The 23041-nt window shown below is 47.0% G+C and overlaps 1 protein-coding gene across 1 annotated transcript in view; it reads left to right on the top strand.

Annotated features, from left to right (window-relative positions):
• Positions 1-4612: 4612 nt before the first annotated feature.
• LOC118212268 (A disintegrin and metalloproteinase with thrombospondin motifs 19-like) overlaps positions 4613-23041 on the top strand; it is an 88923-nt gene continuing 70494 nt past the window's right edge. Inside the window, exons 1-6 of the mRNA XM_035389986.1 lie at positions 4613-5015; positions 5375-5823; positions 14879-15038; positions 16425-16597; positions 17085-17168; positions 20043-20197. Of these exons, the coding sequence (XP_035245877.1) occupies positions 4949-5015; positions 5375-5823; positions 14879-15038; positions 16425-16597; positions 17085-17168; positions 20043-20197 (1088 nt within the window). The 5' untranslated portion in view covers positions 4613-4948. The remainder of the gene's footprint in view (positions 5016-5374; positions 5824-14878; positions 15039-16424; positions 16598-17084; positions 17169-20042; positions 20198-23041) is intronic.

The raw sequence follows: 23041 nt of genomic DNA, 5'->3' as shown, positions 1-23041 counted from the left end.
ATGAAGTTTAAGCGCAGACTGTCAGCTTTAATTTGAGGGCATTTACATCCATATCTGGTGATCCCTGCATCAATTACAGCCAGCAAAGCTAGAGGAAACAGAGGTGGAAAAGAATAAAGAGGCATCCCTGCCAACGGACAGATTTACACTAAACCCCACCAAACAATAGACAGAGGCGACCAGTAAGACTGACTGTGATCGAATTTAACCACAAGCTTAAATCTTGCATTTTTTATTGCGTTTCTGTTACTCTGTTTTAGCCCTTTTGTTTAAGCCTGAACTGCTGCAAGCTATTTCATTATAGTGACTAGCCTCACAACTTTTGTGCAAGTCATACGATCGCATTTTACGTGTAGGCCCATTTCCCAATTACTTAGGAAGTAAAAAATATTACTGCTCAACTCATCATCAGCTGCAAATCTGTTGCACTGAACAGAACAGCAGGGGTGTCAATTAACTGTGTAATTATTAGTAATTGATGGAGATTACTGGGGAGAGGGTCGATGTGATAACTGACTGCGCAGAAGGCACCATTGACCTGATTGATTAGGAGGCTCCATTGAGCCCTCTCTGAGGGATGACTGGATTGCAGGCAGTCTTAACCTTTTTAAGGTGCTCACACGTAAGTATGTAAATGGTAAATGGACTGCATTTATATAGCGCTTATATCCAAAGCGCTTTACAATTGATGCCTCTCATTCACCAGAGCAGTTAGGGGTTAGGTGTCTTGCTCAAGGACACTTTGACGCGCCCAGGGCGGGGATCGAACCGGCAACCCTCCGACTGAGCTATGTCGCCCCCTATGTATGTGTATGTGATTGGAATGTTCTTAACTGAACTGAACATATAACGTTCTTAACTGAACATTCTATTGCTGATGTCACAATCACTGCTGGTAAACTGAAAGCAACAGAGTTCTAGAACACTGACTTGGAATTTTGAAGACAAAAAAAAAAAACATTCCAAAAAAAACCCTGCTCTTCAGAAGATTAAAAATGTCTCCTTACCCATAGGTCATAGAGTCTATGATGATGCTCAGTACAGGCCAGGGCACAGTTTGGATCGTCCCATCCCAGGACGTGTAGGATGGGATGTTTCACAAAGCCTGCCCTGAACCCCAGAGAAGGTTCTAGTTTTCATTTGCACACACTTGCAGACATGGGACAAGCCAGTGACTCATCCAGATCTTTTTTTTGTTTTTTTTTTTTGTCCTTAGCTGCTCCCCTTAGATATGTGTGCAGACAGATTGTGCCTGCATCCAACCCCTGAGGACTAGATCTTTATTAGCTCCTGATGTGCCGGGTGCCACGACTTTCTTCACAATTAGTCAGTGATCAGCGCTTTGTTTTATTATTTTAGAAATAATCTGTTTTGTGTGGACACATGAATTTAGTTTTTTCTGGATTAAATAAAGGATTACAGATCAAGCTCGGGGTAAATTATTCAGTTGGACATTAGAGGACCGTGCCAAGCACTTTTTCTTTGCAACATCAAACCACATCGGATCAAAATTAATTAATTCGCGTTTTTGATCAGGAGACGCTCGGTGCGTTTGGAGCCCTACCACGTTTGGTTAAATTTCTTCTGTTAAATCGGTTGCGTGCTGGGCTCTGTGTGTGTCGATTTTAGGGAACGTTAGTTACGCATCTGCTCAATTGTGTCTTCTGAGAATAGGTTCAAAATGTTTTTTGTTTTTTTTAAAATCACATTGACGTGGCGTTGATTTGTATAATATGGCAAGAGCTTCCGTGAACGCGGGTTCTCATTGGCTGCTTCCTTCCTACTGCACACAGCATGCAGCCAATGTCCTCCCCGTGTCCGTGTGGGTTTCCTCTGGGTACTCCGGTTTCCTCCCACAGTCCAAAGACATGCAGGAAGGCCGATTGGAGACTCTGAATTGCCCATAGGTATGAGTGTGTGAGTGAATGGTGTGTGTGCCCTGCAGTAGAATTTCGGCCTGTCCTGGGTGTATTTCTGCCTCTCGCCCAATGCATGCTGGGATAGGCTCCAGTACCCCCTGCATCCCTGACCAGAAATAAGCAGGTAGAGATAATGGATGGACGGAAATTAATAAGATGAATGCTAATTTTGGATGTAACATTCCAAATGATATTTAATCAATTTTTAATAATTGATTGATAACTTTAGTCAAGGAGATTATTGTGTAGTTTGCTGTTGTATAGTTTGTGTTGTGTGCCTGAATGGTCTTATGTTAATTGTTTTTAATGATCTGTGAAGCACTTTGATGCTTGTGCTGGACAGGTGGTTTATAAATAAAATTTTATCCATTTATTTGTTGCGCTGGCCTAGTACAAGATTCTAATCGTTCCTCTAAGTGTTTTTCAGTGGACAAGCACTGCTGATTGCCTTGGGGAAATGACTAAAATAGCACAGCTGTTGCAAATAAATGGTTTCCCTTTTCCTGGATATAATTATTTTTTCCGATGGAATTTACTTAATAATAAAGCACCAATCTAAGAAATTGAGCATTGTTCAGATCATTGATTATGTCAGTAAACCGATTGGCGTTTCAAAAGGCTGGATGTTTTTGTAGGTTAGAAAAACAATTGGTGGTTACAGATAACCAAGCTACAGTGTAGTCCATAAGTGTTTGGACAGTGACCCATTTTTTGTTGTTTTGGCTCTGTACTCAAGCACATTGGATTTTAAATTACAGACTTTAATCAGCTTTATTTTGAGGGTAATTACATCCATATTGGGCGATCCGTGTAGGACTTGCAGCCCTTTTTATACACAGCCACCCCCCCCCCCCCCCCCCGACCTCATTCAGAGGACCAAATGTAATTGGGAAATTGGCTGCTCAGCTGTTTCTCTGCCAGTTGTGTGTTGTTTATTCATTATTTCATGTGCAAGAAAGCTAACAAAAGGCCCAGAATTGATTCTAGGTGTGGCATTTGCATTTGGAGTCTGTTGCTGTTGTCTCATGAGGGTCGAAGAAGTGTCAATGCCAGTAAAGCAGGCCATCAGGAGGCTGAGAAATCAGGATGAATGGATCAGAGATCCAGACTGAACAATGGGTGTGTCAGAATGAACTCTCTGGTACATTACTAAGCAAGAACACACTGGTGAGCTCAGCAGTGGCAAACTACCTGGTAGACCATGGAAAACTGCTGTAGTGGATGACTGAATAATGCTTTGAATTGTGAAGGGAAAAACCCATTTTCAATCTTCGAACATATCACTTGACTGGCCAAGTCAAGCACATGACCTGATTCCCGTTGAACTTTCTTTCACTTGCTGAAGACAAAACTAAAATTGAACCAATGGGAACTGAAGTACCTCCTCACCAGGGAAGATACCCAGCATCTGGTGATGTCTGTGGGTTGCAGACTTCAGGCTGTCATTTAAAGCAAAGGATTTGCAACCAAGTACAAAATATGACAGCTTCATTTAATATGCTAGGACGGAATGTGGCACAGTGGGTAAGGAACTGCGCTTGTAACCGAAAGGTCGCAGATTCGATTCCCGGGTAAGGACACTGCCGTTGTACCCTTAAGCAAGGTACTTAACCTGCATTGCTTTAGTATATATCCAGCTGTATAAATGGATACAATGTAAAGTGCTATGTAAAAAGTTGTGTAAGTCGCTCTGGATAAGAGCGTCTGCTAAATGTAATATGTTATTTTGTCCAATTACTTGAGGTCCCCTAAAATGGGGGGGAGGGACTATGTTTCAAAAATGAGTTATCACACGGATCACCTGATATGTGGGTAATTACCCGCAGATTAAAGTTGACCGGCTGCACTTCAACCTCATATTCACGTCGTCATTTCGAATCCAATGAGTTACAGCGTCAAAACAACAAAAACTGCGTCACTGTCCAAATACTTACGGACGGCGCTGTATCCGTAGCCCTAATGCAGAACTTCTACTAGGAAATCGCCTATAGTTTCATTTCAGTGTGTAGCTTCACTCTTAGCAGTTCCAGCGTCGTGTTCTCGTGAGCGACTCCAACTGCTACCTTTGATTTGGCTTGCCCAACAAAAACCATTCAGTGGAATTCATTTTGAAGACATCATTGACTTGATCTTGTTTAACCTATCCGTTAGTTTTTTTCGGCGGCGATGTGTCACTGACGAAAGATAAAGGTTGTGTTGTGTTAAGGACAACTAAAGTTAATTTCGCTACCATTTGCCCGTTTAAGAGATTAATCAAAGTAGCCAAATATTGCAAAACAGGAGATTGCCCTATACCGTATCCAGCTATTCGTCCAGCTTTTGTGTAGACTACGCAGAAAATATTTATTTCAAGACATGCAAAACATGCTTCTGCTAAGATTAATATATGGACAGTGAACATCTTGGGATATGCTCAGAAGTAATCAGTATTAGCATATACGGTAGTAAATTTGAAAAGGAGCCAACTGAACGCACAACAGTTAGGCTACATGACAAGGCAATCTCTAGTTTTACAGTCTATAAAGAGAGAGCGAGAGGTCAGTTCGCAATTAATTAGCCTAATAGCAGTTCCCACGGCACCCTTCCCAGTTTTGGGAAATGAAACGTGTGGCGATAATTATTCTCCGAGTTATGTCAGCGGCGTATGTAGAGCGTGCAGTCTGGATCCTTAGTGCACTCTACCGCTCATTGTCCTGTTCATACATCGCACATACTCTCTCTCTCTCTCTCGCTCTCTCTGGCTCACTCGCTCTCTCTCTTTCGCGTGCACTGGATTCTGTGCCGACTCGACTTTGACTGTGCGGGACGGCGAACTCATTCATTTGGAAACGATCGGTTGTGAAAGGGGAAGAAAGAGCCGCAATCACTGGGACATGGATATAATCAACAGGCAGTGCACCGACAACACATAACTTGGCGTGTGTTCCTGGAAAGCGACAGTATTTCACAGTGCGGCACATTAACCGAGAAAAAAAAAGCCGGTTAAGACGAGTCGTAGTGCAGGCTACATTTTGACAGTTGTAGAGAATATGCATCTGATTCGTATCTGCAAAATTTTCCACCAGTTGTGTGTCTTATCGGCTACTGTAATTTCAGGTATTATAACACCTTTCTAAACTCACTATTTGACGACGTCTTTGCTCGTGTGTTTGACTGTTATTTTCAAAACCGCAAAATGTTATGCGTGTTGAAGACCAGCGAGCTGGGCTGTCATTATTTGTCTACACATTTTTTGCAAAACCTATGGGCTGACAAATGCAGAACAGGGATTAAAATGTTACGTTTCAGGTTGATATACCGGTGTATATGTGACGTGTATGTTGAATGAAGTCTGGGGTGTTTTTTTTATCACGAATGTGTCGTTACCCCTAAAAAAACTTTCAAAAGTTGGAACCTTTTTTTCTTCCTTTGAATTTTTTTACTCCCGTAACTCTTGTACTTCATTCCCTTTTCAGGGCTGCAACTGCGGGATTCGGAGTCGGAGATATTTTTCCCGGAGGTTCTTCCAGACAGAAGCCCGCCGGATCCCGCCAGACCAAACGGCCGAGGGGGAGATGCCGGCGCGGGGAGCAGCTCTCGGGAGGTCCGCTCCGTCTCCACCTGGGGAGAGTACGCGTCCCAAGCGTTTAACCACTGGGAACCCCCGGGACCGCAAACGCCTGCTTCCTCGGGACTGCGGCTCAAAATCGCGGCTTTTGGCAAGGACCTGTACCTCATTTTGAAGAGAGACACGCGTTTTCTGTCCCAGAAATTCGTGGTGGAGAAGAGACCGAAAGCACGAAAGGCATCTCCGCGCGCCTCGCCAGCTCCGTCCTCTGCCAGCGCGGAGTCCGCGTGCTATTTCAGCGGGACTGTTCTCAATTACGCTGGATCGCGCGCCTCATTCAGCACCTGCGCCGGACTGGTAAGTGTGGAAACTCTTAATTTCGCAAAATCGTCCAGATTACCTTGCTTTTTTGCCGTAAACACAGCCTTTCCCTCGTCGTGGAGCATTATCGCAGTTCGTGTAAACTGTATGATTAGGTCTGGGGTTGGTTTCAATTAATTGTCATTTTCAAATTTATGTATTTATTTTTCGAAGCAGTAATGTTGCAGTGCATGGGTAATTACCCAGATTTCTTCGTGCGAGTCCAGCCAATGTAATAAAGCTTTCCTGCAAATCATTAGCACTAACGTGTGCATCTCTGTACGTCAGTGACTGCCAACAGAAGATGTGGGACTGACAGGAATGATTAATTCACATTAAGTGATATCATTTTCCCTTTAGGCACAAACTTAAAGACCTAAAGAAAAACACGCGCGCGCGCACACACATACACACACACTGCTGTGGACTGACCCACATTAACAGCGTGGCGCATGAGTTGCCTACTGTATGTCCACTATCAGCTGCTTGGTTCTCGGGTTCGCACCCATGTCACGAGCGTCACACATACACTCTGAATATTAAGTAGGGTCGCGTGCCTTTACTCGCCGCTTTTCGACCTTCAAGACCGTTTGTCTTCGTTTGAAATGCGTAATCTATAGGGAAATCGTTGACCGAGTCCTGCTCGGGAGGTTAACGCTCTTGGACAACCTGAGACATTTCTGTCTTTATACGAGGTTCATCCTTGACGTCAGTGAAAGGTCAGGAGACAGTTTTTCATAAAAAAAAAAAAAACTTAATTGGAGGCCAGGTTGTGAGCTTGGAACACAAAACCCTTCCATTCTCCATGGGTCCTTGACATCTCTTTGCATGACTGCTATTGGCTGGATGCTTTACCCAGAGTGTTTATGACTGCCGTGAAAACTGAGCCTCAACTGTATCCACTATTCAAATCCTCCTGCCTGGTACATGCAACTGAAATGAGTCACACCACCATATTCAGTACTTCACTACTCGAATGGGTTGCACGACACAAGAATTTAAAATTCTCCCTCTGTGCACTTAAAGACCTTGGTCAGATAGTTTTTGAAGTAGTTTAACTCTTTAGATGCTGGTAAAAAAAAAAAAAGGAGGGGGGGGGGTGTGTGTGCTGGAAGAACTCCTGCAGAGCACTATAACATGTTACTAATCAAAATATGCAGGTAACTGCCAAAATAAAGGAAACCCCAACCACGATCCCTCTCTGTAAAGAGCCTGTTCTTGATTAAACGGTTTTCTCGTTCCCTCGACTCGTGGTTTGCAGTCCGTGCGTCCAGAGTCGCTCGTCTGTTTTGCCTGGCATCTCAGACCAGTGCGCAGACTTTGCGGTATGCGGGCGCAATCGCGGGTAGCCCCAAGCTGATGATGTCACTGCCTCGGACCTCGATTGCCGAGATCACCTTAGCCGTGCCGCGGCTCGTCGTGAAGCATCGGCGAGTTCAGCGGTCTCCTGCCGTCCGTGACTCTCTCTCAAACCGTTCCTCTTTCAGCGTCACTGAAATCTCTTCTTTTATCCATGGCAGCCAAAAATAAGGGACACTGCGGGGTGCCCTGCATTTTAATACACAACCATGAGCACCCTGGAATGTTAATTGCTCAATTAACTTAATTAGAACATTCTTAGGCTTTCAGTATAGTTGGTGTCTTACTCAAGCATTTCCTTTATTTTGACAGTTATCTGTACATGTGAAATAGGAATTTAGGTTTGAGTATTGGTGCAAAAAAAATTGCCAGTGAGATTGCCAGTAATCTGCGGGAAGTTTAGTAGTGGCTGAAGTCTTGGCTAATTCAAATAATTGCGTGACGCAGGTCTTTGCACTACAGAAGTAGGTGGGATGTAAATTAAATGCAGTGTGTAATAGTACACCTGGTGATTGTGAGACCCGCAGTACAGTCTGTTCACTGGAACACGCTCCAGATGACTTGTATTGAAATGTACTTTGCAGGTCAGCCAAAGACCGTTAGGTTTGTCCGTGTGCGATTTGCCTGCCAATACCTGTTTGCTAGGTCTCTGTGTGTAGAAGGGAAATGTTACCATATGTGGAGGTAAAGTGTGAAAACAAAAAATTGCCTTTTTTATTGAACAAATGGTGACGTTCTCCCTCAAGCGCAAACATGGACACAACACGTGTATGCGTGTGCGAGTGTGCTTGTCTGTGTGTGTGTCTGTGTGTGTGTGTGTGTGCGTGCATGTGTGAGTGTGTGTGCTCATGTGCGTGTCTGTGTGTGCGTGCGCGCACATGCATGTGTTCACAGTTGTGTGAGCAGACTGTATCCCTGTGTGTGCATGCATGCGGGTGTGCGTCCAATGCAAGTTTGCATGTGTCTGTGTTTATGAGCATGCGTATGCCTGCATGTGTGTGCTACATACGTGCGTGTGTGTGTGTGTGCTACATGTGTGTGTCTGCATGGCTGTAGTTTATGTGTCCCTGTAACTCCCAGTGTAAGAACCATAGAGCCCTCAGGACTCTGAGTCTCATTCAGGTCATCCTTCTGTTCATTCACCATGACTCCGCCCCTTCGTTTGAGAAAAACGCTATTAAGGGGGGAGAAAGAAAAATGGGACCAATAGGAGAAGATCAATCCCAGCATGCTCCTCTCCTGTTTTGTGTCCTTATCACCTCGTTATCCCCAGTATGTTTTGGTGTTTAGCTGGGTGTCCGGTCTTGTGCAGATGTGCGTGTGGGTTTTTTTGTTTTAGCCCAGCATTATGACACCTGGTTCAGCTGAATAACTAATCCTGGTCTTCATTCAAGACCTTGATAAGTTGAATGGGCTGTCGTTGTGTTGGGCTGAAACAAAAACCTGCACCCACACCAGCCCTTTGCAGATAAGATTGGACACCCCTGGTGTGTAGAACCGGTATATAAACTTATTAATATCACAAATTTGAATTATTATTATTTTTTTTTAAATGCCATGACCCAAACTGGAAACTTTAGTACCTTTAAGGGACCAGTCGCTTACTCATACTAGCATAGTCCTGGTGGACTACAGACCCTGGGCCCCCCTCATGCTCTCTACCGACCCGTTCTGGGTCCCACCCCGTAGTTTAAGAAACACTAACAACTATCGCCCTAACAACTCTGCAGAGTACTCACTCTCTTTCATGGGGGGTGAGCTTGGGGTTATGGTTGGTCAGGGGTGGAGTAAGGGTGGGGAGATTCCCAGCTGACGTGACCCGTCACACACACACACACACACACACACTCACTCTCTCTCTCTCTCTCTCACACACACACTCACGCACTCTCTCTCTCACACACACACACACACACACACACTCTCTCTGTCTCTCTCACACACACACACATACTCTCTCTCTCTCACACACACACACTCTCTCTCTCTCACACACACGCACTCTCTCTCTCTCTCTCTCTCACACACACACACTATATCTCTCTCACACACACAGATATACTCTCTCTCACACACACGCACACGTGCGCTCTCTCACACACACACACTCTCTCTCTCTCTCTCTCACACACACACACACACACACATACACACTCTCTCTCACACTCACACACACACACACTCACTCTCTCTCTCTCTCTCTCTCTCACACACACACACACACACACACACACACACTCTCTCTCTCTCTCTCTCTCTCACTCACACACACACACCCCTCCTTTGTACCTCAGGTGGGCCTCGTGCCGTTCGAGGTTCATTTCGGGACCCCCCCCCCGGCAGCCGTCCCCGTTCCACCCCGCATTGTTTAGGTTGCGGGTCCCAACGAGCGCAGGCGACGCTAACCTAGCGCCGTTAGTGGGACCCCGTGGGTTCGGGGGGGTCAGCTCCCATGGCTTCCACGGCGTGGGACCCCCCCCTGCCCCGCTCCCCCTGCGTCCCAAGACCTTTGGGCTGGAATTGCCGGCCCCCCCCCCCCCCCCCCCCCCTTAACTCACAGCGTCGCCTAACAAAGGGGGGGGGGGGGGGGGAGATAACTACCACATAGAGAGTGAGCTTTTCGCTTGATTTCTGTGTCGAGTAAAAACTCAAGTGATGAGAGATTGCAGTTAATGGGCGCTAACTTTTACAATAGCTACAAAGCAAAGAAGGTCATTTATATAGTTTTTATTTTATTTTTTTGTGTGAGACCAGAAAACATCTTAAATCCCGAAGCAACATATTTCTTATTGGAAAATAGCACTGCGAGTCATAAAATATAATTTCTGCCCTTATACAGAGAGCCTTGTGATCTCAGACCGGCCAGGCTGCCTGTGTCTCGCTCGAGCAGGACCATACCTGGGCCACGCTCGAGCAGGACCATACCTGGGTCACGCTCGAGCAGGACCATACCTGGGTCACGCTGGAGCAGGACCATACCTGGGCCACGCTCGAGCAGGACCATACCTGGGTCACGCTCGAGCAGGACCATACCTGGGTCACGCTGGAGCAGGACCATACCTGGGTCACGCTCGAGCAGGACCATACCTGGGTCACGCTCCAGCAGGACCATACCTGGGCCACGCTCGAGCAGGACCATACCTGGGCCACGCTCGAGCAGGACCATACCTGGGTCACGCTCCAGCAGGACCATACCTGGGCCACGCTCGAGCAGGACCATACCTGGGTCACGCTGGAGCAGGACCATACCTGGGTCACGCTGGAGCAGGACCATACCTGGGTCACGCCCGAGCAGGACCATACCTGGGTCTCGCTCGAGCAGGACCATACCTGGGCCACGCTCAAGCAGGACCATACCTGGGTCACGCTCGAGCAGGACCATACCTGGGCCACGCTCGAGCAGGACCATACCTGGGTCTCGCTCGAGCAGGACCATACCTGGGTCACGCTCGAGCAGGACCATACCTGGGCCACGCTCGAGCAGGACCATACCTGGGCCACGCTCGGGCAGGACCATACCTGGGCCACGCTCGGGCAGGACCATACCTGGGCCACGCTCGAGCAGGACCATACCTGGGCCACGCTCGAGCAGGACCATACCTGTGTCACGCTCGAGCAGGACCATACCTGGGTCACGCTCGGGAACTCGAGCATGGCAGAATGAAAATGAGGTTCATGTGGGATCCTGGGCTGCAGACGCAGCGGCTGGTCTACTTGGGTGATGAGGTCACATGGACGTTATGCCTGACTGTGTGACAAGAAGGCCTCATCTTTTGCCAATGACCTTCTCACCTTTTACCTTGGAACCAAATAATGAACCTTAATAATGCCGCCACAGATTCTTTAGGCTCACCAGATGCTCAACTCCTGGTGTACCTTACTGTGTAGTCCTCTCTCTGCCTCTTAACTACACTGGCTTTCCTGATGGCAACAACCATTCCTGGTGCCGTGTTTCTGTTAAATAAATTGTCACGGAATTGTACTTGGTCTCGCCACCTCATGAATATTCACAGGACGCATTATGACATCATTCTACAGAGTCTGCATAAAGTTTTTATCGATGGATACACGCCAACAGATCATGACATCATTCTGCAGAGTTGGGTCGACGCCTAAAAAATGTAAGAGTCAGGCTTTTAAAAGGGCCATTTAAACCTTTTCCTGGCAGTTTCCAGATAGTTCACTACTGATTTACCCCCAAGACAAGACACTTAAAATGATTAGATTCATTAAATTGCCAGCTGTCTGAATTGCTAATAAAAAATAAAAATGTGTGTTGTGTTATAACTGCAGTTGGGAGTGGACGGCCCGAGTCTTGGACCTCTTTTCTGTGGTGTGTGGTGTCGTAGTAATTTGCACCTTAATGGTCACACATGCTTCAGTTTTGCTCCAACCAAAGGAAGTGTTTAGAAGAGCCAAAACCACCGCAGAAATAGCCAGCTTTTCAGTGGCTAGAACTCAAATTGCTCTGCATGTGGGTCACAGATGGGTCATCCTCAACATCTCTTGTTTCTGACCTTGTTTTGTTCTTGAGACGCTTCGTCATTAACGCTTAAACTACATGGTTTTGCAAAAGTGTCGCGTGACAATCAGCGGTACCAAGTCCTGGGGTCAGAAGGCTAAAAGTCCTGCCTTGCATTTCTTCCACCCGTGAACTCAACCAGCTGATTTCATTACTTTACATTTTATTTGGCATGTGCTTTTATCCCAACTGATGTACAGTAAGTGCATACCAAAGGTCTTTGGAACAACTACAGACCACAGGTCTGATGAGATACAACTCGTTAGGTATCTGTTATCCATAGCCATGAAGATCAAGTCGTGCTGACAAACACATCTAATGGAAAGTCACTATTTAAAAAATAAATAAATAAAAATAAATTTGTTGACGGCCCTAGTATTCGTGCAGTTGTTAATATGCTGATTACAGTGCGTTGTCTCTCTTGGCTGAAATGAATAATAAAATAGCGTTTGTGGACATGGATGGCGGATTTGCTATGTGGTCAGTTACGACACTGGAGAAGTTGCCCAGGAATTCTAATGTGGTTTGACTGACTAGCGAAGAAATGTAACAACAAAAAAAAGACAATTTATCAGTAATTACAAATGTGAACACGCCTCGGTTGTTAGTAATAACTATAAATAGTGCACAGCACCCAGCTCATCTTATGGGATGAGAGAGGATGTAAAACTGAGTTGGCCTCGAGTTCCAGTCATACGGTTTTCTATATTTTCTGTGACGTGGCTGACATCTGTCGCCAGCACCGCTGGCATCTCAACACACACAAAAAAAAAAAACAAATCGTTTCCTTAGAAGGCTTCCGTCGTCTTAAGCCTTTCTGTCACTGATACAAACGGCCTCTCTGTAGCGCGCCCAGCTTCATGCTGACGTTCGCATGACACGACGGGCGAAATGCTCTCTGCGAGCCTGTGAAGCTCGCTCAGGTGAAATCAGCCATGCTCATTTCCGTCAGCACAAATGTCCGTTAAGTCCCATCAACATTGTGCATCGCAGCGGTCGTAAATTCTTGAAAATTTTTTTTTTTTTTTTTTGCGCAACATGCTCACCCAATTCGCAGGTTACCGGTTGTTGGGAAACATGATTTAATTTGGCTCCCCGTCTGTGTGGGGGGCACCCCGCCCCCACCCCCTCCCCATCCCATCATCACCCCCCACCGCACCACCCCCTCCTACCCCCCCGACCCACCCCCCCCCCCCCCCACCGCACCATAACTTAACCAGCTTCCTTTTAATCAGGCGAAAGCGGTCCCCTTGTTTAGTCTGAGGCGGTCGTCAGCGCTAAACGACCTCAGACCTAATGGGCTTTCTCTGGGGGGGGGCGAGGGGGGGGGGTGTGCGGTGAACCTTCTTCTCTGGAACATTCCTTTCAAACATCAGGTTATCCTCCGAGGGGTATTTAAGAGTTGCTTACAACATTTTGTCTTCTCCGTCCTGGGAGAACGGGTGCGTGGAGATAATTTGGGTTTGTTGGAAGTGGCGATCCTGTTCGGGGGGGGAGGGGGCGCTGCCGGCTGGGGTGGTTCTCTGCAGGAAGAGCTGATTCAGGGGTTTGTTAGTTGGAGTAACTTGCATTACGTTACTTTACCGGCATTTAGCAGACGCTCTTATCCAGGGCGACTTACGCAACTTAGCATTTTGCATTGCATCCATTTATACAGCTGGATACATACTGAAGCAATGCAGGTTAAGTACATTGCTGAAGGGTACAGCCACAGTGTCCTTCCGGGGATTCGAACCTGTGACCTTTAGTTTACAAGACCAACTATTTACCCATTATACTACAAGAAGTGACTGACCTGTGATGTACATTTTTCTGCAGTCAGAAATGCCTCTTGATTCTCCTAACGTTAACCCTGATGCAGGAGTGAGACCTGAGTGCATTTAGCGCAGTTTAATGCCTGTAAGATGGCGGGCGGCCGGCCCATGTTGTGTGCATCAGTCCTGGCACCACGGAACAGCAGGTTGTCATCGTCGTGTTGATTCAGAGTGGGGGGACTAGGTGCCCCCAGGCCCCCTAAGGCCAGGTTAGTCACTCTTAATGGCTGCCATGTCCTGGGTTTTCGCTGCTCTTAATTTCTTAATCGATCCAGTCAAGCTGCGGCGGACGAATTCCCTGCAGTGCATTATGGGAAATGCAGTTCGGCTAATTTGTTTATTGGCCCAATTAAAACGGGGTAATTGGTTGGAACAAAAGCATTCATACACGCTGGCCCAAAGGTATTCGATTAGGAAAAGGGCTGCTTTTCATTATTTAAAAGCGTTTTAAATGCTAGGCAGGGGATCAGATCCTTAAATGACCTGCCCTGCCTTGTAGTGTCATCAGTGCTGGAACTAGTCATTGCCAGTTTTTGAATTCCCCTCTCGGCATGACGTACACCAGAGAGATAAGCCTGCCGCGCTGAAACTTGCTTTTTCAGCTAATTCTGATGCAGAATTTGCACTGCATTGTGGGAATGCTAATTTTGACGTATGGGGTGTTCCGTGGGGCTCGCGTTAAGTTCCGAAGGGACGCAGCCAAGTCACAGAGGATTCCATGGGGCTGTTACCACTTTGAAGAATAGGGCTGCGTCCCAAATGACTCACTGGTTCACTCATCCACTATTCCCTATGTAGTGGAAATATGTAGCACACTACATAGGGAGTGAGCGGCAGAACGAAAGTTTGCTTTGGGACTCTGTTGTCATCACCCTGCGCCGCTACTATCTTTTGAATATCTGTCGCACAATAACAGAAATTGCGTTCGTTATTGATGTGGCGAGAAAGCGACATTGTTTTTGGTCCCTGATAAAATATTTTTTGAATGTAATCTGTACATGTATTTAGGAAACTCTCGGTTAAATATTCATTCAAATTCGCATCGACCAGCCTGGGTTTGTAGGAATGTTTTTTTCAACAAGTCAGTGTTTTAGAACTCCATTGCTTTCAGTTACCAGGAGTGATTGTGACATCAGCATTAGAATGTTCAGTTAAGATTATTCTTAAGTAATCACACGTTTGTGACCTCACATCTTAAAGGGTTGAGTTCCCACACTAGTTCAGGTACATCACTCATCCGGTACTGCACAGAAGCCGACGCCATTTTGTTTCATGCCCTGCAGTGAGCATGCTGTTGATTAATTGCAGTAACAGATTAATGTCATCGTCTTGATTTATTTATTTTTCTCCTGTCCAGATGGGGTTTATCGAGCTCGGTGAGGATTTTTTATTCGTCGAGCCTGTGAACCACACGCTGGTGGTGACGGGGCACGCTCACCGGGTCTACAGGAAGAGGCGTGCCGCGGAGGAGAGGCCAGCCAATCAGAAGGCTCCTGGTTCCTGCGGAGTCATTCCAGGTGTGTTCATTTCGCTGAACGATGGCGGCAGCCATTTTGATGCGTGATGTGCTGTCAGAAATCTTTTTATTTTTAATTTATATTCAACTCCTCCGTCATTTTTATTATTTCTTGAACATTTTTTTTAGAACACACTATTTTAATGGCTTTAAGTAGTTTGCAGTCTAAAGTGATGACTGATCGTTTATTCATACAATTATAATGTTTTCACAAGTAAATGTCACACGTTTGCTAAACCTATGATTGATCTGTTTCCCAAAGTTACAAAGATATTGGGGACTCTAGTTCATGTTTAAAGTAATTTTATTGTGTTTTCAGACTTAGTTACGTTGGAACCAAGGTTTGGTGGTCATTGTTTGTTATTGTCAGTTTGCTGGAGTCAATCAACATTTGCAAATAAATGCAAGTTTGTGTTTTTAATAACCCTGGTATCTTGCATTTGACGGTTTTAAAGGGAAATTTTTTTTTTGTGTGTGTTTCTGGCCAAAATGGCAATTGTTGGTTCCCGCAAATGTTTATGGCTTGGCCTAATAACCTTTGCTGTTGCACAAAACTACCAAATTCACTTTGTGATGGAAATGCTCAAAGGCATTACTGTACAAAAAAAAAATGTGTCCATAACTTTCCCCTGCATGGAGAAGTGCTTCTGCGTGATTTACGATCTTGCTCCACATTTCACAGCTTTGAAGGCTGAAGTGCCTGCAGCTGAGAGGGACTTTACTGTAAAACGCTCTCGACCCAGTTCCAGTGTGTCTGGAAGAGAGCCTTTAGCGTAGCATACTTTTACCCTGAAGCATGTATGTCAGTGGAGCCTCAATCCCCTTGTGACTACATCCCCCAGAAGGCATCACACCCCCACCCTCTTTACCCTGTCGGCCAATCGCAGACAAGGAAAAGGTTACAACTGTGACCCCAAGGGGAGCTGCAGTCTCTGCTTTACTTGGAGCGTGGAATCTCGCTAGTTGGGCTAGTGCTGTGTCTCTCTTCTCTTCTAGCTTTGATTGATTTTAACCCCCGTGCCCCCCCCACTCTCTTAAGGGCGCAGTTGAATTGTTGAACTGTTGAAGTGCTGTAATGCTGAATTGCCCCAGAGTGTATCCTCAGTGTATATCCTCAATTCTGCATTACAGCCATTTAGCAGATGCTCTTATCCAGAGCGACTTTCGCAACTTATTTTAAAAAAAATAGCATTTACATTGCATCCATTTATACAGCTGGATATACACTGAAGCATTGCAGGTTTAAGTACCTTGCTCAAGGGTACAACGGCAGTATCCTACCTGGGAATCAAACCTACGACCTTCAGGTTACAAGACCAGCTCCTTACCCATTATGCTACACTGCCGCCCCAATTTTGTTGTTGTGTTTTTTTTTTTTTCTCTACAGAGAGGCCGAAAACGAAAGGCAGGAAGACGTGGGAAGGAGGACGAGGGAAAAGGTACTCGTACAAATTACTCCACGAGTACGACGTGGAGACGCTGGTCGTCGCCGACCCGGCGATGGTCAGTTACCATGGCACCGAGGCGGCGAAACGCTTCATTCTCACCATTATGAATATGGTGAGTGGGCCTTATTAATCTGGTAGCAGGTTTAATAATCATATCCCTTCACCGTCCTGTGAACTGTGGTTTCGGGTGCATGTGTCAGCGATGCAGGTTGGAGTGATTTGCCAACATGGATCATCAAATATATAAAATATATTTTCACACTGGCAGGAAATCATAACCCCGGCAGCAACAAGCCACTTGGGCTTTTATGTAAATTTTGTGATTTTATGTTTTTAAAAACTTTTTTTGTGATCCCCTTGGTTTGCGAGGAAGGCCTGGTTCTCAGACCATGGTGGTGCTGAAGCTCGGATTAGATGAGATGGCTCTGAAGTTGAAGGCCAAATTTTTTGGAGTTTGTCAGAAGTCCAGGAGGCTGCCATTTGATCTATGCTGCGTGCTGAAATAATTTTTTTGCACTTGACTAAACCGCATGTCAAAAGTGGCCTTAATTACATTTCTTACATGAAAAGGCAAACCATTTTTTCTAAATTTTTTCTAGGTTTTTAACCTGTTTCAACACAAGAGCCTTGGAATCCAAATCAACATTCGCCTGACCAAGCTGGTGCTTCTGCAGGAGACCCCAGTAAGGATCAATCGCACACCTTATTCTCTTATTTAGCTCTGATCACATGACCAAACTCACGTTACTCTCAAATCCAGTTCTGGTCACATGACCAAACACCTTACGCTCTAATCACATGACCAGACATACATGTTACGCTCTTACCTGCCTTGACCGCATGACCAAACACACACCTTACATTCTTACCTGCTCTGATCACATGACCAAACACACACATTACGTTCTTACCTGCCTTGACCACATGACCAAACACACACCTTACATCCTTACCTGCTGTGATTACATGACCACATGATTCTTGCACACACGTTACACCTTTACCCTGCCCTGGTCACATGATCAGTCACTCAGCCCTTGTCTTGTGTGGCGCCACCCACAGGCAGGTTCTCTCAGAGAGCGCTTCTGGGCTGGCCTAGTGACTGCAGCAGTCTTCAGGCCAGCGGTGTGTGGAGAACATGACTCAGGGAGGGTACGGATTTGGGTTATAGGGGACAGGTGTTGAACAAGAGGCCAAAGGTACCTCTTAAATCTGGATTTCTGCATCCTGCACCATCTGGAGAGGCTTATTCTGGAGCCTGGGGGGGGCATAGAGCCCTGGGGCTAACCACTCTGCTCTGAGAGAGAGAGAGAGTGAGGGGGGAGAGAGAGAGAGAGGGGGAGAGAGAGAGAGAGGGGGGAGAGAGAAAGAGAGTGAGGGAGAGAGAGGGAGAGAGAGAGAGAGTGAGGGAGGGAGAGAGAGAGAGAGAGAGAGAGTGAGGGAGGGAGAGAGAGAGGGAGTGAGAGAGAGAGAGGGAGGGAGAGAGGGAGAGAGGGAGAGAGGGAGGGAGTGAGAGGGAGGGAGTGAGAGAGTGAGAGCACACACACGCATGCATAAACATGCACACTCTCTCACACACACACACACACACACACACTCACACACACATGCACATTATACCTGCTTACCTTGCTGTGGCCAAATGATCAGGTTGCATAATGCATGCATTCCAGGCCTGGGTCAAATGCATATTTCACATACTTTAACTCTTTAGGTGCCAGTTAAATTTGAAGAGGCTCCTGAAGATCCATGAGAATTTTCCTTAACACGTCAACGTGCAATAATACGTCATAATATAGTCATACTTTGGAATATTCAGTAATCTGTAAAAAAATTTTTACTGGTGTATAAAAGCTGAAAGTATTTGGCCCCAGAACAGCATAGACACATTTTCCTTTTTTTAAATTTTTATTTTTTTTTTTTTTAATGATGTGAAGAACTGGTCATGTGACTCCTGGCGTTCCCGGTCTCGCGGTGAAATTCCTCTGTGTGGCGGAAGCCGCGGAGCACGGCTGAGCTTTTCCGGCTCTTTCCGAAGGAGCCGCTTCCGTTCCGGCTGAAAGCTCTCCGCAGTGGAAACATCTGGGGAGGAGGAGCGCCTTCGATTGAGCACCCCCCCGTCCGTCTCTCTCCGTCCCTTTCCGCGCGCGCCTGTGTGTACGTGCTGATCTTCTCCCGGAGATCAGCTCCACATAAGCCCCACAGGCCTTCGCTGGCACCGTCTTCCGATTTTTTTTCCGGTTAGTTTACAAAAAATACGAGAAAATACATCACAGGAGTTCAGAGACACAAATTTGTTCCTGTTTTTTCTCGGTAACTTGAGTTATTTTTGAAAATAACAGAAGAAACGTGACTGGATGCTGCAGGTTTTTATTTTGCAGGTTCGTGGCCTGTTTGCCCCGGGGTCAGCGATCACAGATGCTGAGCGGTGGCTTTGCCCCAGTCCCCGCCTTACCAAAGGGCAGGAGGACTGAGGAGCGTTTGTCATCTCTTTTGAAGGCGATGTCAGGAATGCTCCAGGAAACGTGTTCCTTTCCCGTTTCTGATTGCGCTGATTTTGGGGACCATGGCAGGCAGCTCAGGCCAAGACTCACGCACCTAATGTTTTGCACTTCGCATTTTTCTTTAATTTTCTGTGCGCTTAATGGGTTCTGCGATGGCCTGCATAATTTAGAGAAGTTCCGGAAAGCGTCTGTTGTCTTTTTTTCTGTGGTGTCTCAAGCTGATATTTGCCAGCTGAGCGGAGGTTAGAAATGAGATCATTGGCGATCGTGGCTGCCTATTGGCTGTTCAGTGGTCGTTTTTGATGGCTGCTGTTGATGCTAATCGCTCCTGACGGTCTCGGTTCTGTGTGTATTTGTGCAAACTGCAGAGTCTTTGCTTCTTTATGTCGGCTTGTTATCCTTCCTGCGATTTGGCTTTGTGGGATGAGTGGCAGCACGCTTGTCTGATCTAGCAGGGCTTTGGATAAAATCTCTGTCTGGGTTGGTAAAATGGGTGTCAAGCTTAAGTATTTATTCTCAACGCTGCGCTAAGCCCCACCATCTGAAATCCAGTCCTGACCAGCAGGGATGGATCTGGAAATTCTGTGCTGGAAACAAAATGAAGAGGCCCCCCTGTGTGCACGCACACACAAACACATACACACACAGAAACACACACGCACTCATCTCCTTTCCCTGTTACTCCCCCTGTGCCCAACTCCTTTCTCTATTACACCCTTTTTCCCCACCCCTTTCTCTCTTACGCCCTTTAGCTCCACCTCTTTCACTGTTACATCCCCTTAGCTCCGCTCCTGCTGTCGAAACCAGTATCGACCATAGCAGAACCGTGACCGTGCCACTGTTAACTGTGACCAAATCCTGATGATGCCAGTGTGTCACCCAGAGAGAGAGACTTTCAATGGGCAGGGTTTACCCAGCATCTTGAACTCAACAGTGACCCCACTGGTCAATTTGGCACCTGCGATTTGCTATTTTTTTTTTTTTTTTGTGGACCTATGTCATGTGCTCCCCTGGACCAGTGGATTGTGGGTAATTTGCCTTCCGCCCTGGCAGGCCAGCATGTACATCGGTCACCACGGAGAGAAGATGCTGGAGAGCTTCTGCCGCTGGCAGCAGGAGGAGTACGGGGGGAAGGGCATGGCCTCCGACTTCGACCCGCGATGGCGGGACGACCTTCCGTCTGTGGACACCGCCATCCTCATCACACGGTAGGGCTCTCGAAGGGTTAATCATGGCCCCCCCCCATCCCCCCCCCCCCCCCCCGTCGGGCTCTGTGTGGAAGCTAGACAGCACCAGACCCTGCCAAATCTGTGTTACTGATACTGGTAAAACAATTTGAAAGCGTGTGTCTAAAGGGTTAAAATATTTCAAAGAATTTGACCGAGGTCTGGACGGCGCTGCTGTGTTGGATTATAGAAGATTTGAAGCGGGATTGTCTTATTGCCCAGGTCATATGCTTCTGTACCACATTTTTCTGGTTCGGCCGTTGAATTGATGTTGAAAAACGAGTCATGCCTCCATTACTCAACGGATGCGCGTATAGTTCTGTACCGTCCTATGCCTACAGGGCAGAGGTAGAATGTTATCGTCATCAGAGTTCCGTCTTGGAACACTGATATATGCATGAGACAGAGAGGGGGTTGTTTAGCTGCCATATAGATGAGACTCCTCATAGAATAATATTGACTTGTGCTGTACTGTAGATTAGAACATCTGACATCTATGAAGGGTTTCCCCCCAAAGAGTCTGCATCCAAAGGGTGCTTCCAGGTATGGGGTGGGGGGGGGGGGGGGGGGGGGCTGCATATCTGGCAAGACTTTTTCTTCAGTGCACTTGTTAGTCCATTCAGAGTAACGCTGCTTTAATTACTTGAGCAACACTTACGAGTATGTACAAACACTTTGTTACATGATCACTACATCTGCATTTTAAAATAAATCCTCAAGGGTTTGACTGTTGTGGTCCTGAGAATGTTGCCCCACGACCTGGAGAGGGCAAGTAATTTTATTTTACGTGGGCCGTGATGAACCTCGGGGTGTAGCTCAAAACTCGCGACAGTAGGGCGCACCTCCATGTTAAACTGAATTTTGGTTTATGTGAGAAGTGAGAGTCGGGCCTGTAAGGGTGGCCCGTGGGAGTATTGCCCGTCCTGCTTCACCTGCCACCCAGCGCCTCAGTGGCATCACGTGTCAGAATACGAGGCACAAAAAATGGGCATTCTCCTCTGATTGGACGCAAATTTTCCCCATGTGACCTGTGTCCACCAATAAGAGCAGAGTGTACAGGCAATGTGCACACGCCCTGTGTGGCCCGACCCTTCTGGTCCCTGATTTGGCGCCCTGCGTCCTCTGGTCCTCTGGTCCTCTGGTCCTCTGGTCCTCTGGTCAAGCCCAGGGCTGGTTTGGGAAACACAGCCTGCGGTCGAACCCGCACCAGACGAACCGGCCGACAGGATGGAGGAAATGACATTACCCCCCCCCCCCCATTGCATATGCAGTTATGTCATCTCAGTCAACGGATCTTTGGGACTCGTGCCATCACAGGTTTTGGACACAGTACCCTTCCGCGACCGTCTGTCTCTGAGACTGCCAGCGACCTACCTGCCTGTCTCTCTCTCTCTCTCTCTCTCTCTCTCTCTCTCCCTCTTTCCCCCCTGCCTGCCTGCCTTCCACACACACAGACAGGCCTCTAATGGCCGATGGCCACCAGCCACCGTCCAGATATGTGTGGAGAATATAAATTAATACACAAGTCACCATCTCCTTTTTAAAAATTGAACTAACTGACATGTGTCCTAGTGCACCGTAACTGACTGTGACTGTGGCTGTGGCTGATGGTGTTTTAAACTGCAGCACAGAATACAAATGAGAAGCATGCAGAGTGCAGCCCTGTGTGACCCCCAGTGTGCTGTGAAGCTTCCAAAATAAACAACATGTGGCTGTAATATCCACAGCAGCTATAACTGCTATTTAGCACGATGGCAACTGCCACTTCTACTACTCCTACTACTATGAATACTAGTGGTCGATGTTCTTTTTAAAAAATCTTGTCGAATGAAGTCAAGGTTTAGTCTAGAGGACACCTGGACAGGCTCAGTATATCTGGGATCACAGTGAGTTATCTCACAGTTAATGCATTACGTTAAAGGTGAATAGTTGTTTCTCCATGGCAACGATAAGGCATGGAGACGAAAAGGCTTTCTCTCCCCCCCCACCCCCCCACCCCCCCGTTCAATGTAGCCCACAGCTGGTGTGTGATTAATGCTAACCTTGATTCATTCTGCTGCTTGGATTCAACTGGTCTCCCCCACGCCTCCGCTTTCTCCGCTCCTCGTAGAAATGAGCTAATTGCAGCTCTCAGAAAGCTCTCCCGGGTCTCCACGTTTTCAGTTTCAAGATAAAATTAGTTTTTGTAGACTAAATTTAAAAAAAAGAAAAGAAAAGGAAAAATAAAAGCTTGTGCTCGTTTCCTGAGTTGGGACCGCTCGGTAATGTAAACAAGGCGGTGAAACCGTCTGAGACTGTGACCCTGCTATCACACACACGCACACGCACACACGCACACACGCACACACACACACACAGACACACACACACACACGCACACACGCACACACGCACACACACACACAGACACACACACACACACACATACACACACACACACACACATTCCTTGGGGGGAATGGCAAACATGGAAGATATTTTTTATTGCGAGTTCAAGGCTGTTAGCCTCTGGCCTGTTTGGCAGACCGGTTTAGCTCTCGCGAAATGGCTGGCCAGACCGTAACCAGGGTCAGACTGACCGTAACCGGGGTCAGACCGACCGTAACCGGGGTCAGACCGACCGTAACCGGGGTCATGCCGACCGTAACCAGGGTCAGACCGACCTTAACCAGGGTCAGACTGACCGTAACCGGGGTCAGACCGACCGTAACCAGGGTCAGACTGACCGTAACCGGGGTCCTGCCGACCGTAACCGGGGTCATGCCGACCGTAACCGGGGTCATGCCGACTAACCGAAATTTGACTGAAATTTAACAGGTTGCCACG

Source organism: Anguilla anguilla, chromosome 14 (genome assembly GCF_013347855.1).
Source record: "Anguilla anguilla isolate fAngAng1 chromosome 14, fAngAng1.pri, whole genome shotgun sequence".
Classification (NCBI taxonomy): Eukaryota; Metazoa; Chordata; class Actinopteri; order Anguilliformes; family Anguillidae; genus Anguilla; species Anguilla anguilla.
Note: the sequence above shows the minus strand (reverse complement) of the source record. Positions and strands in the feature narration are given on the sequence as shown.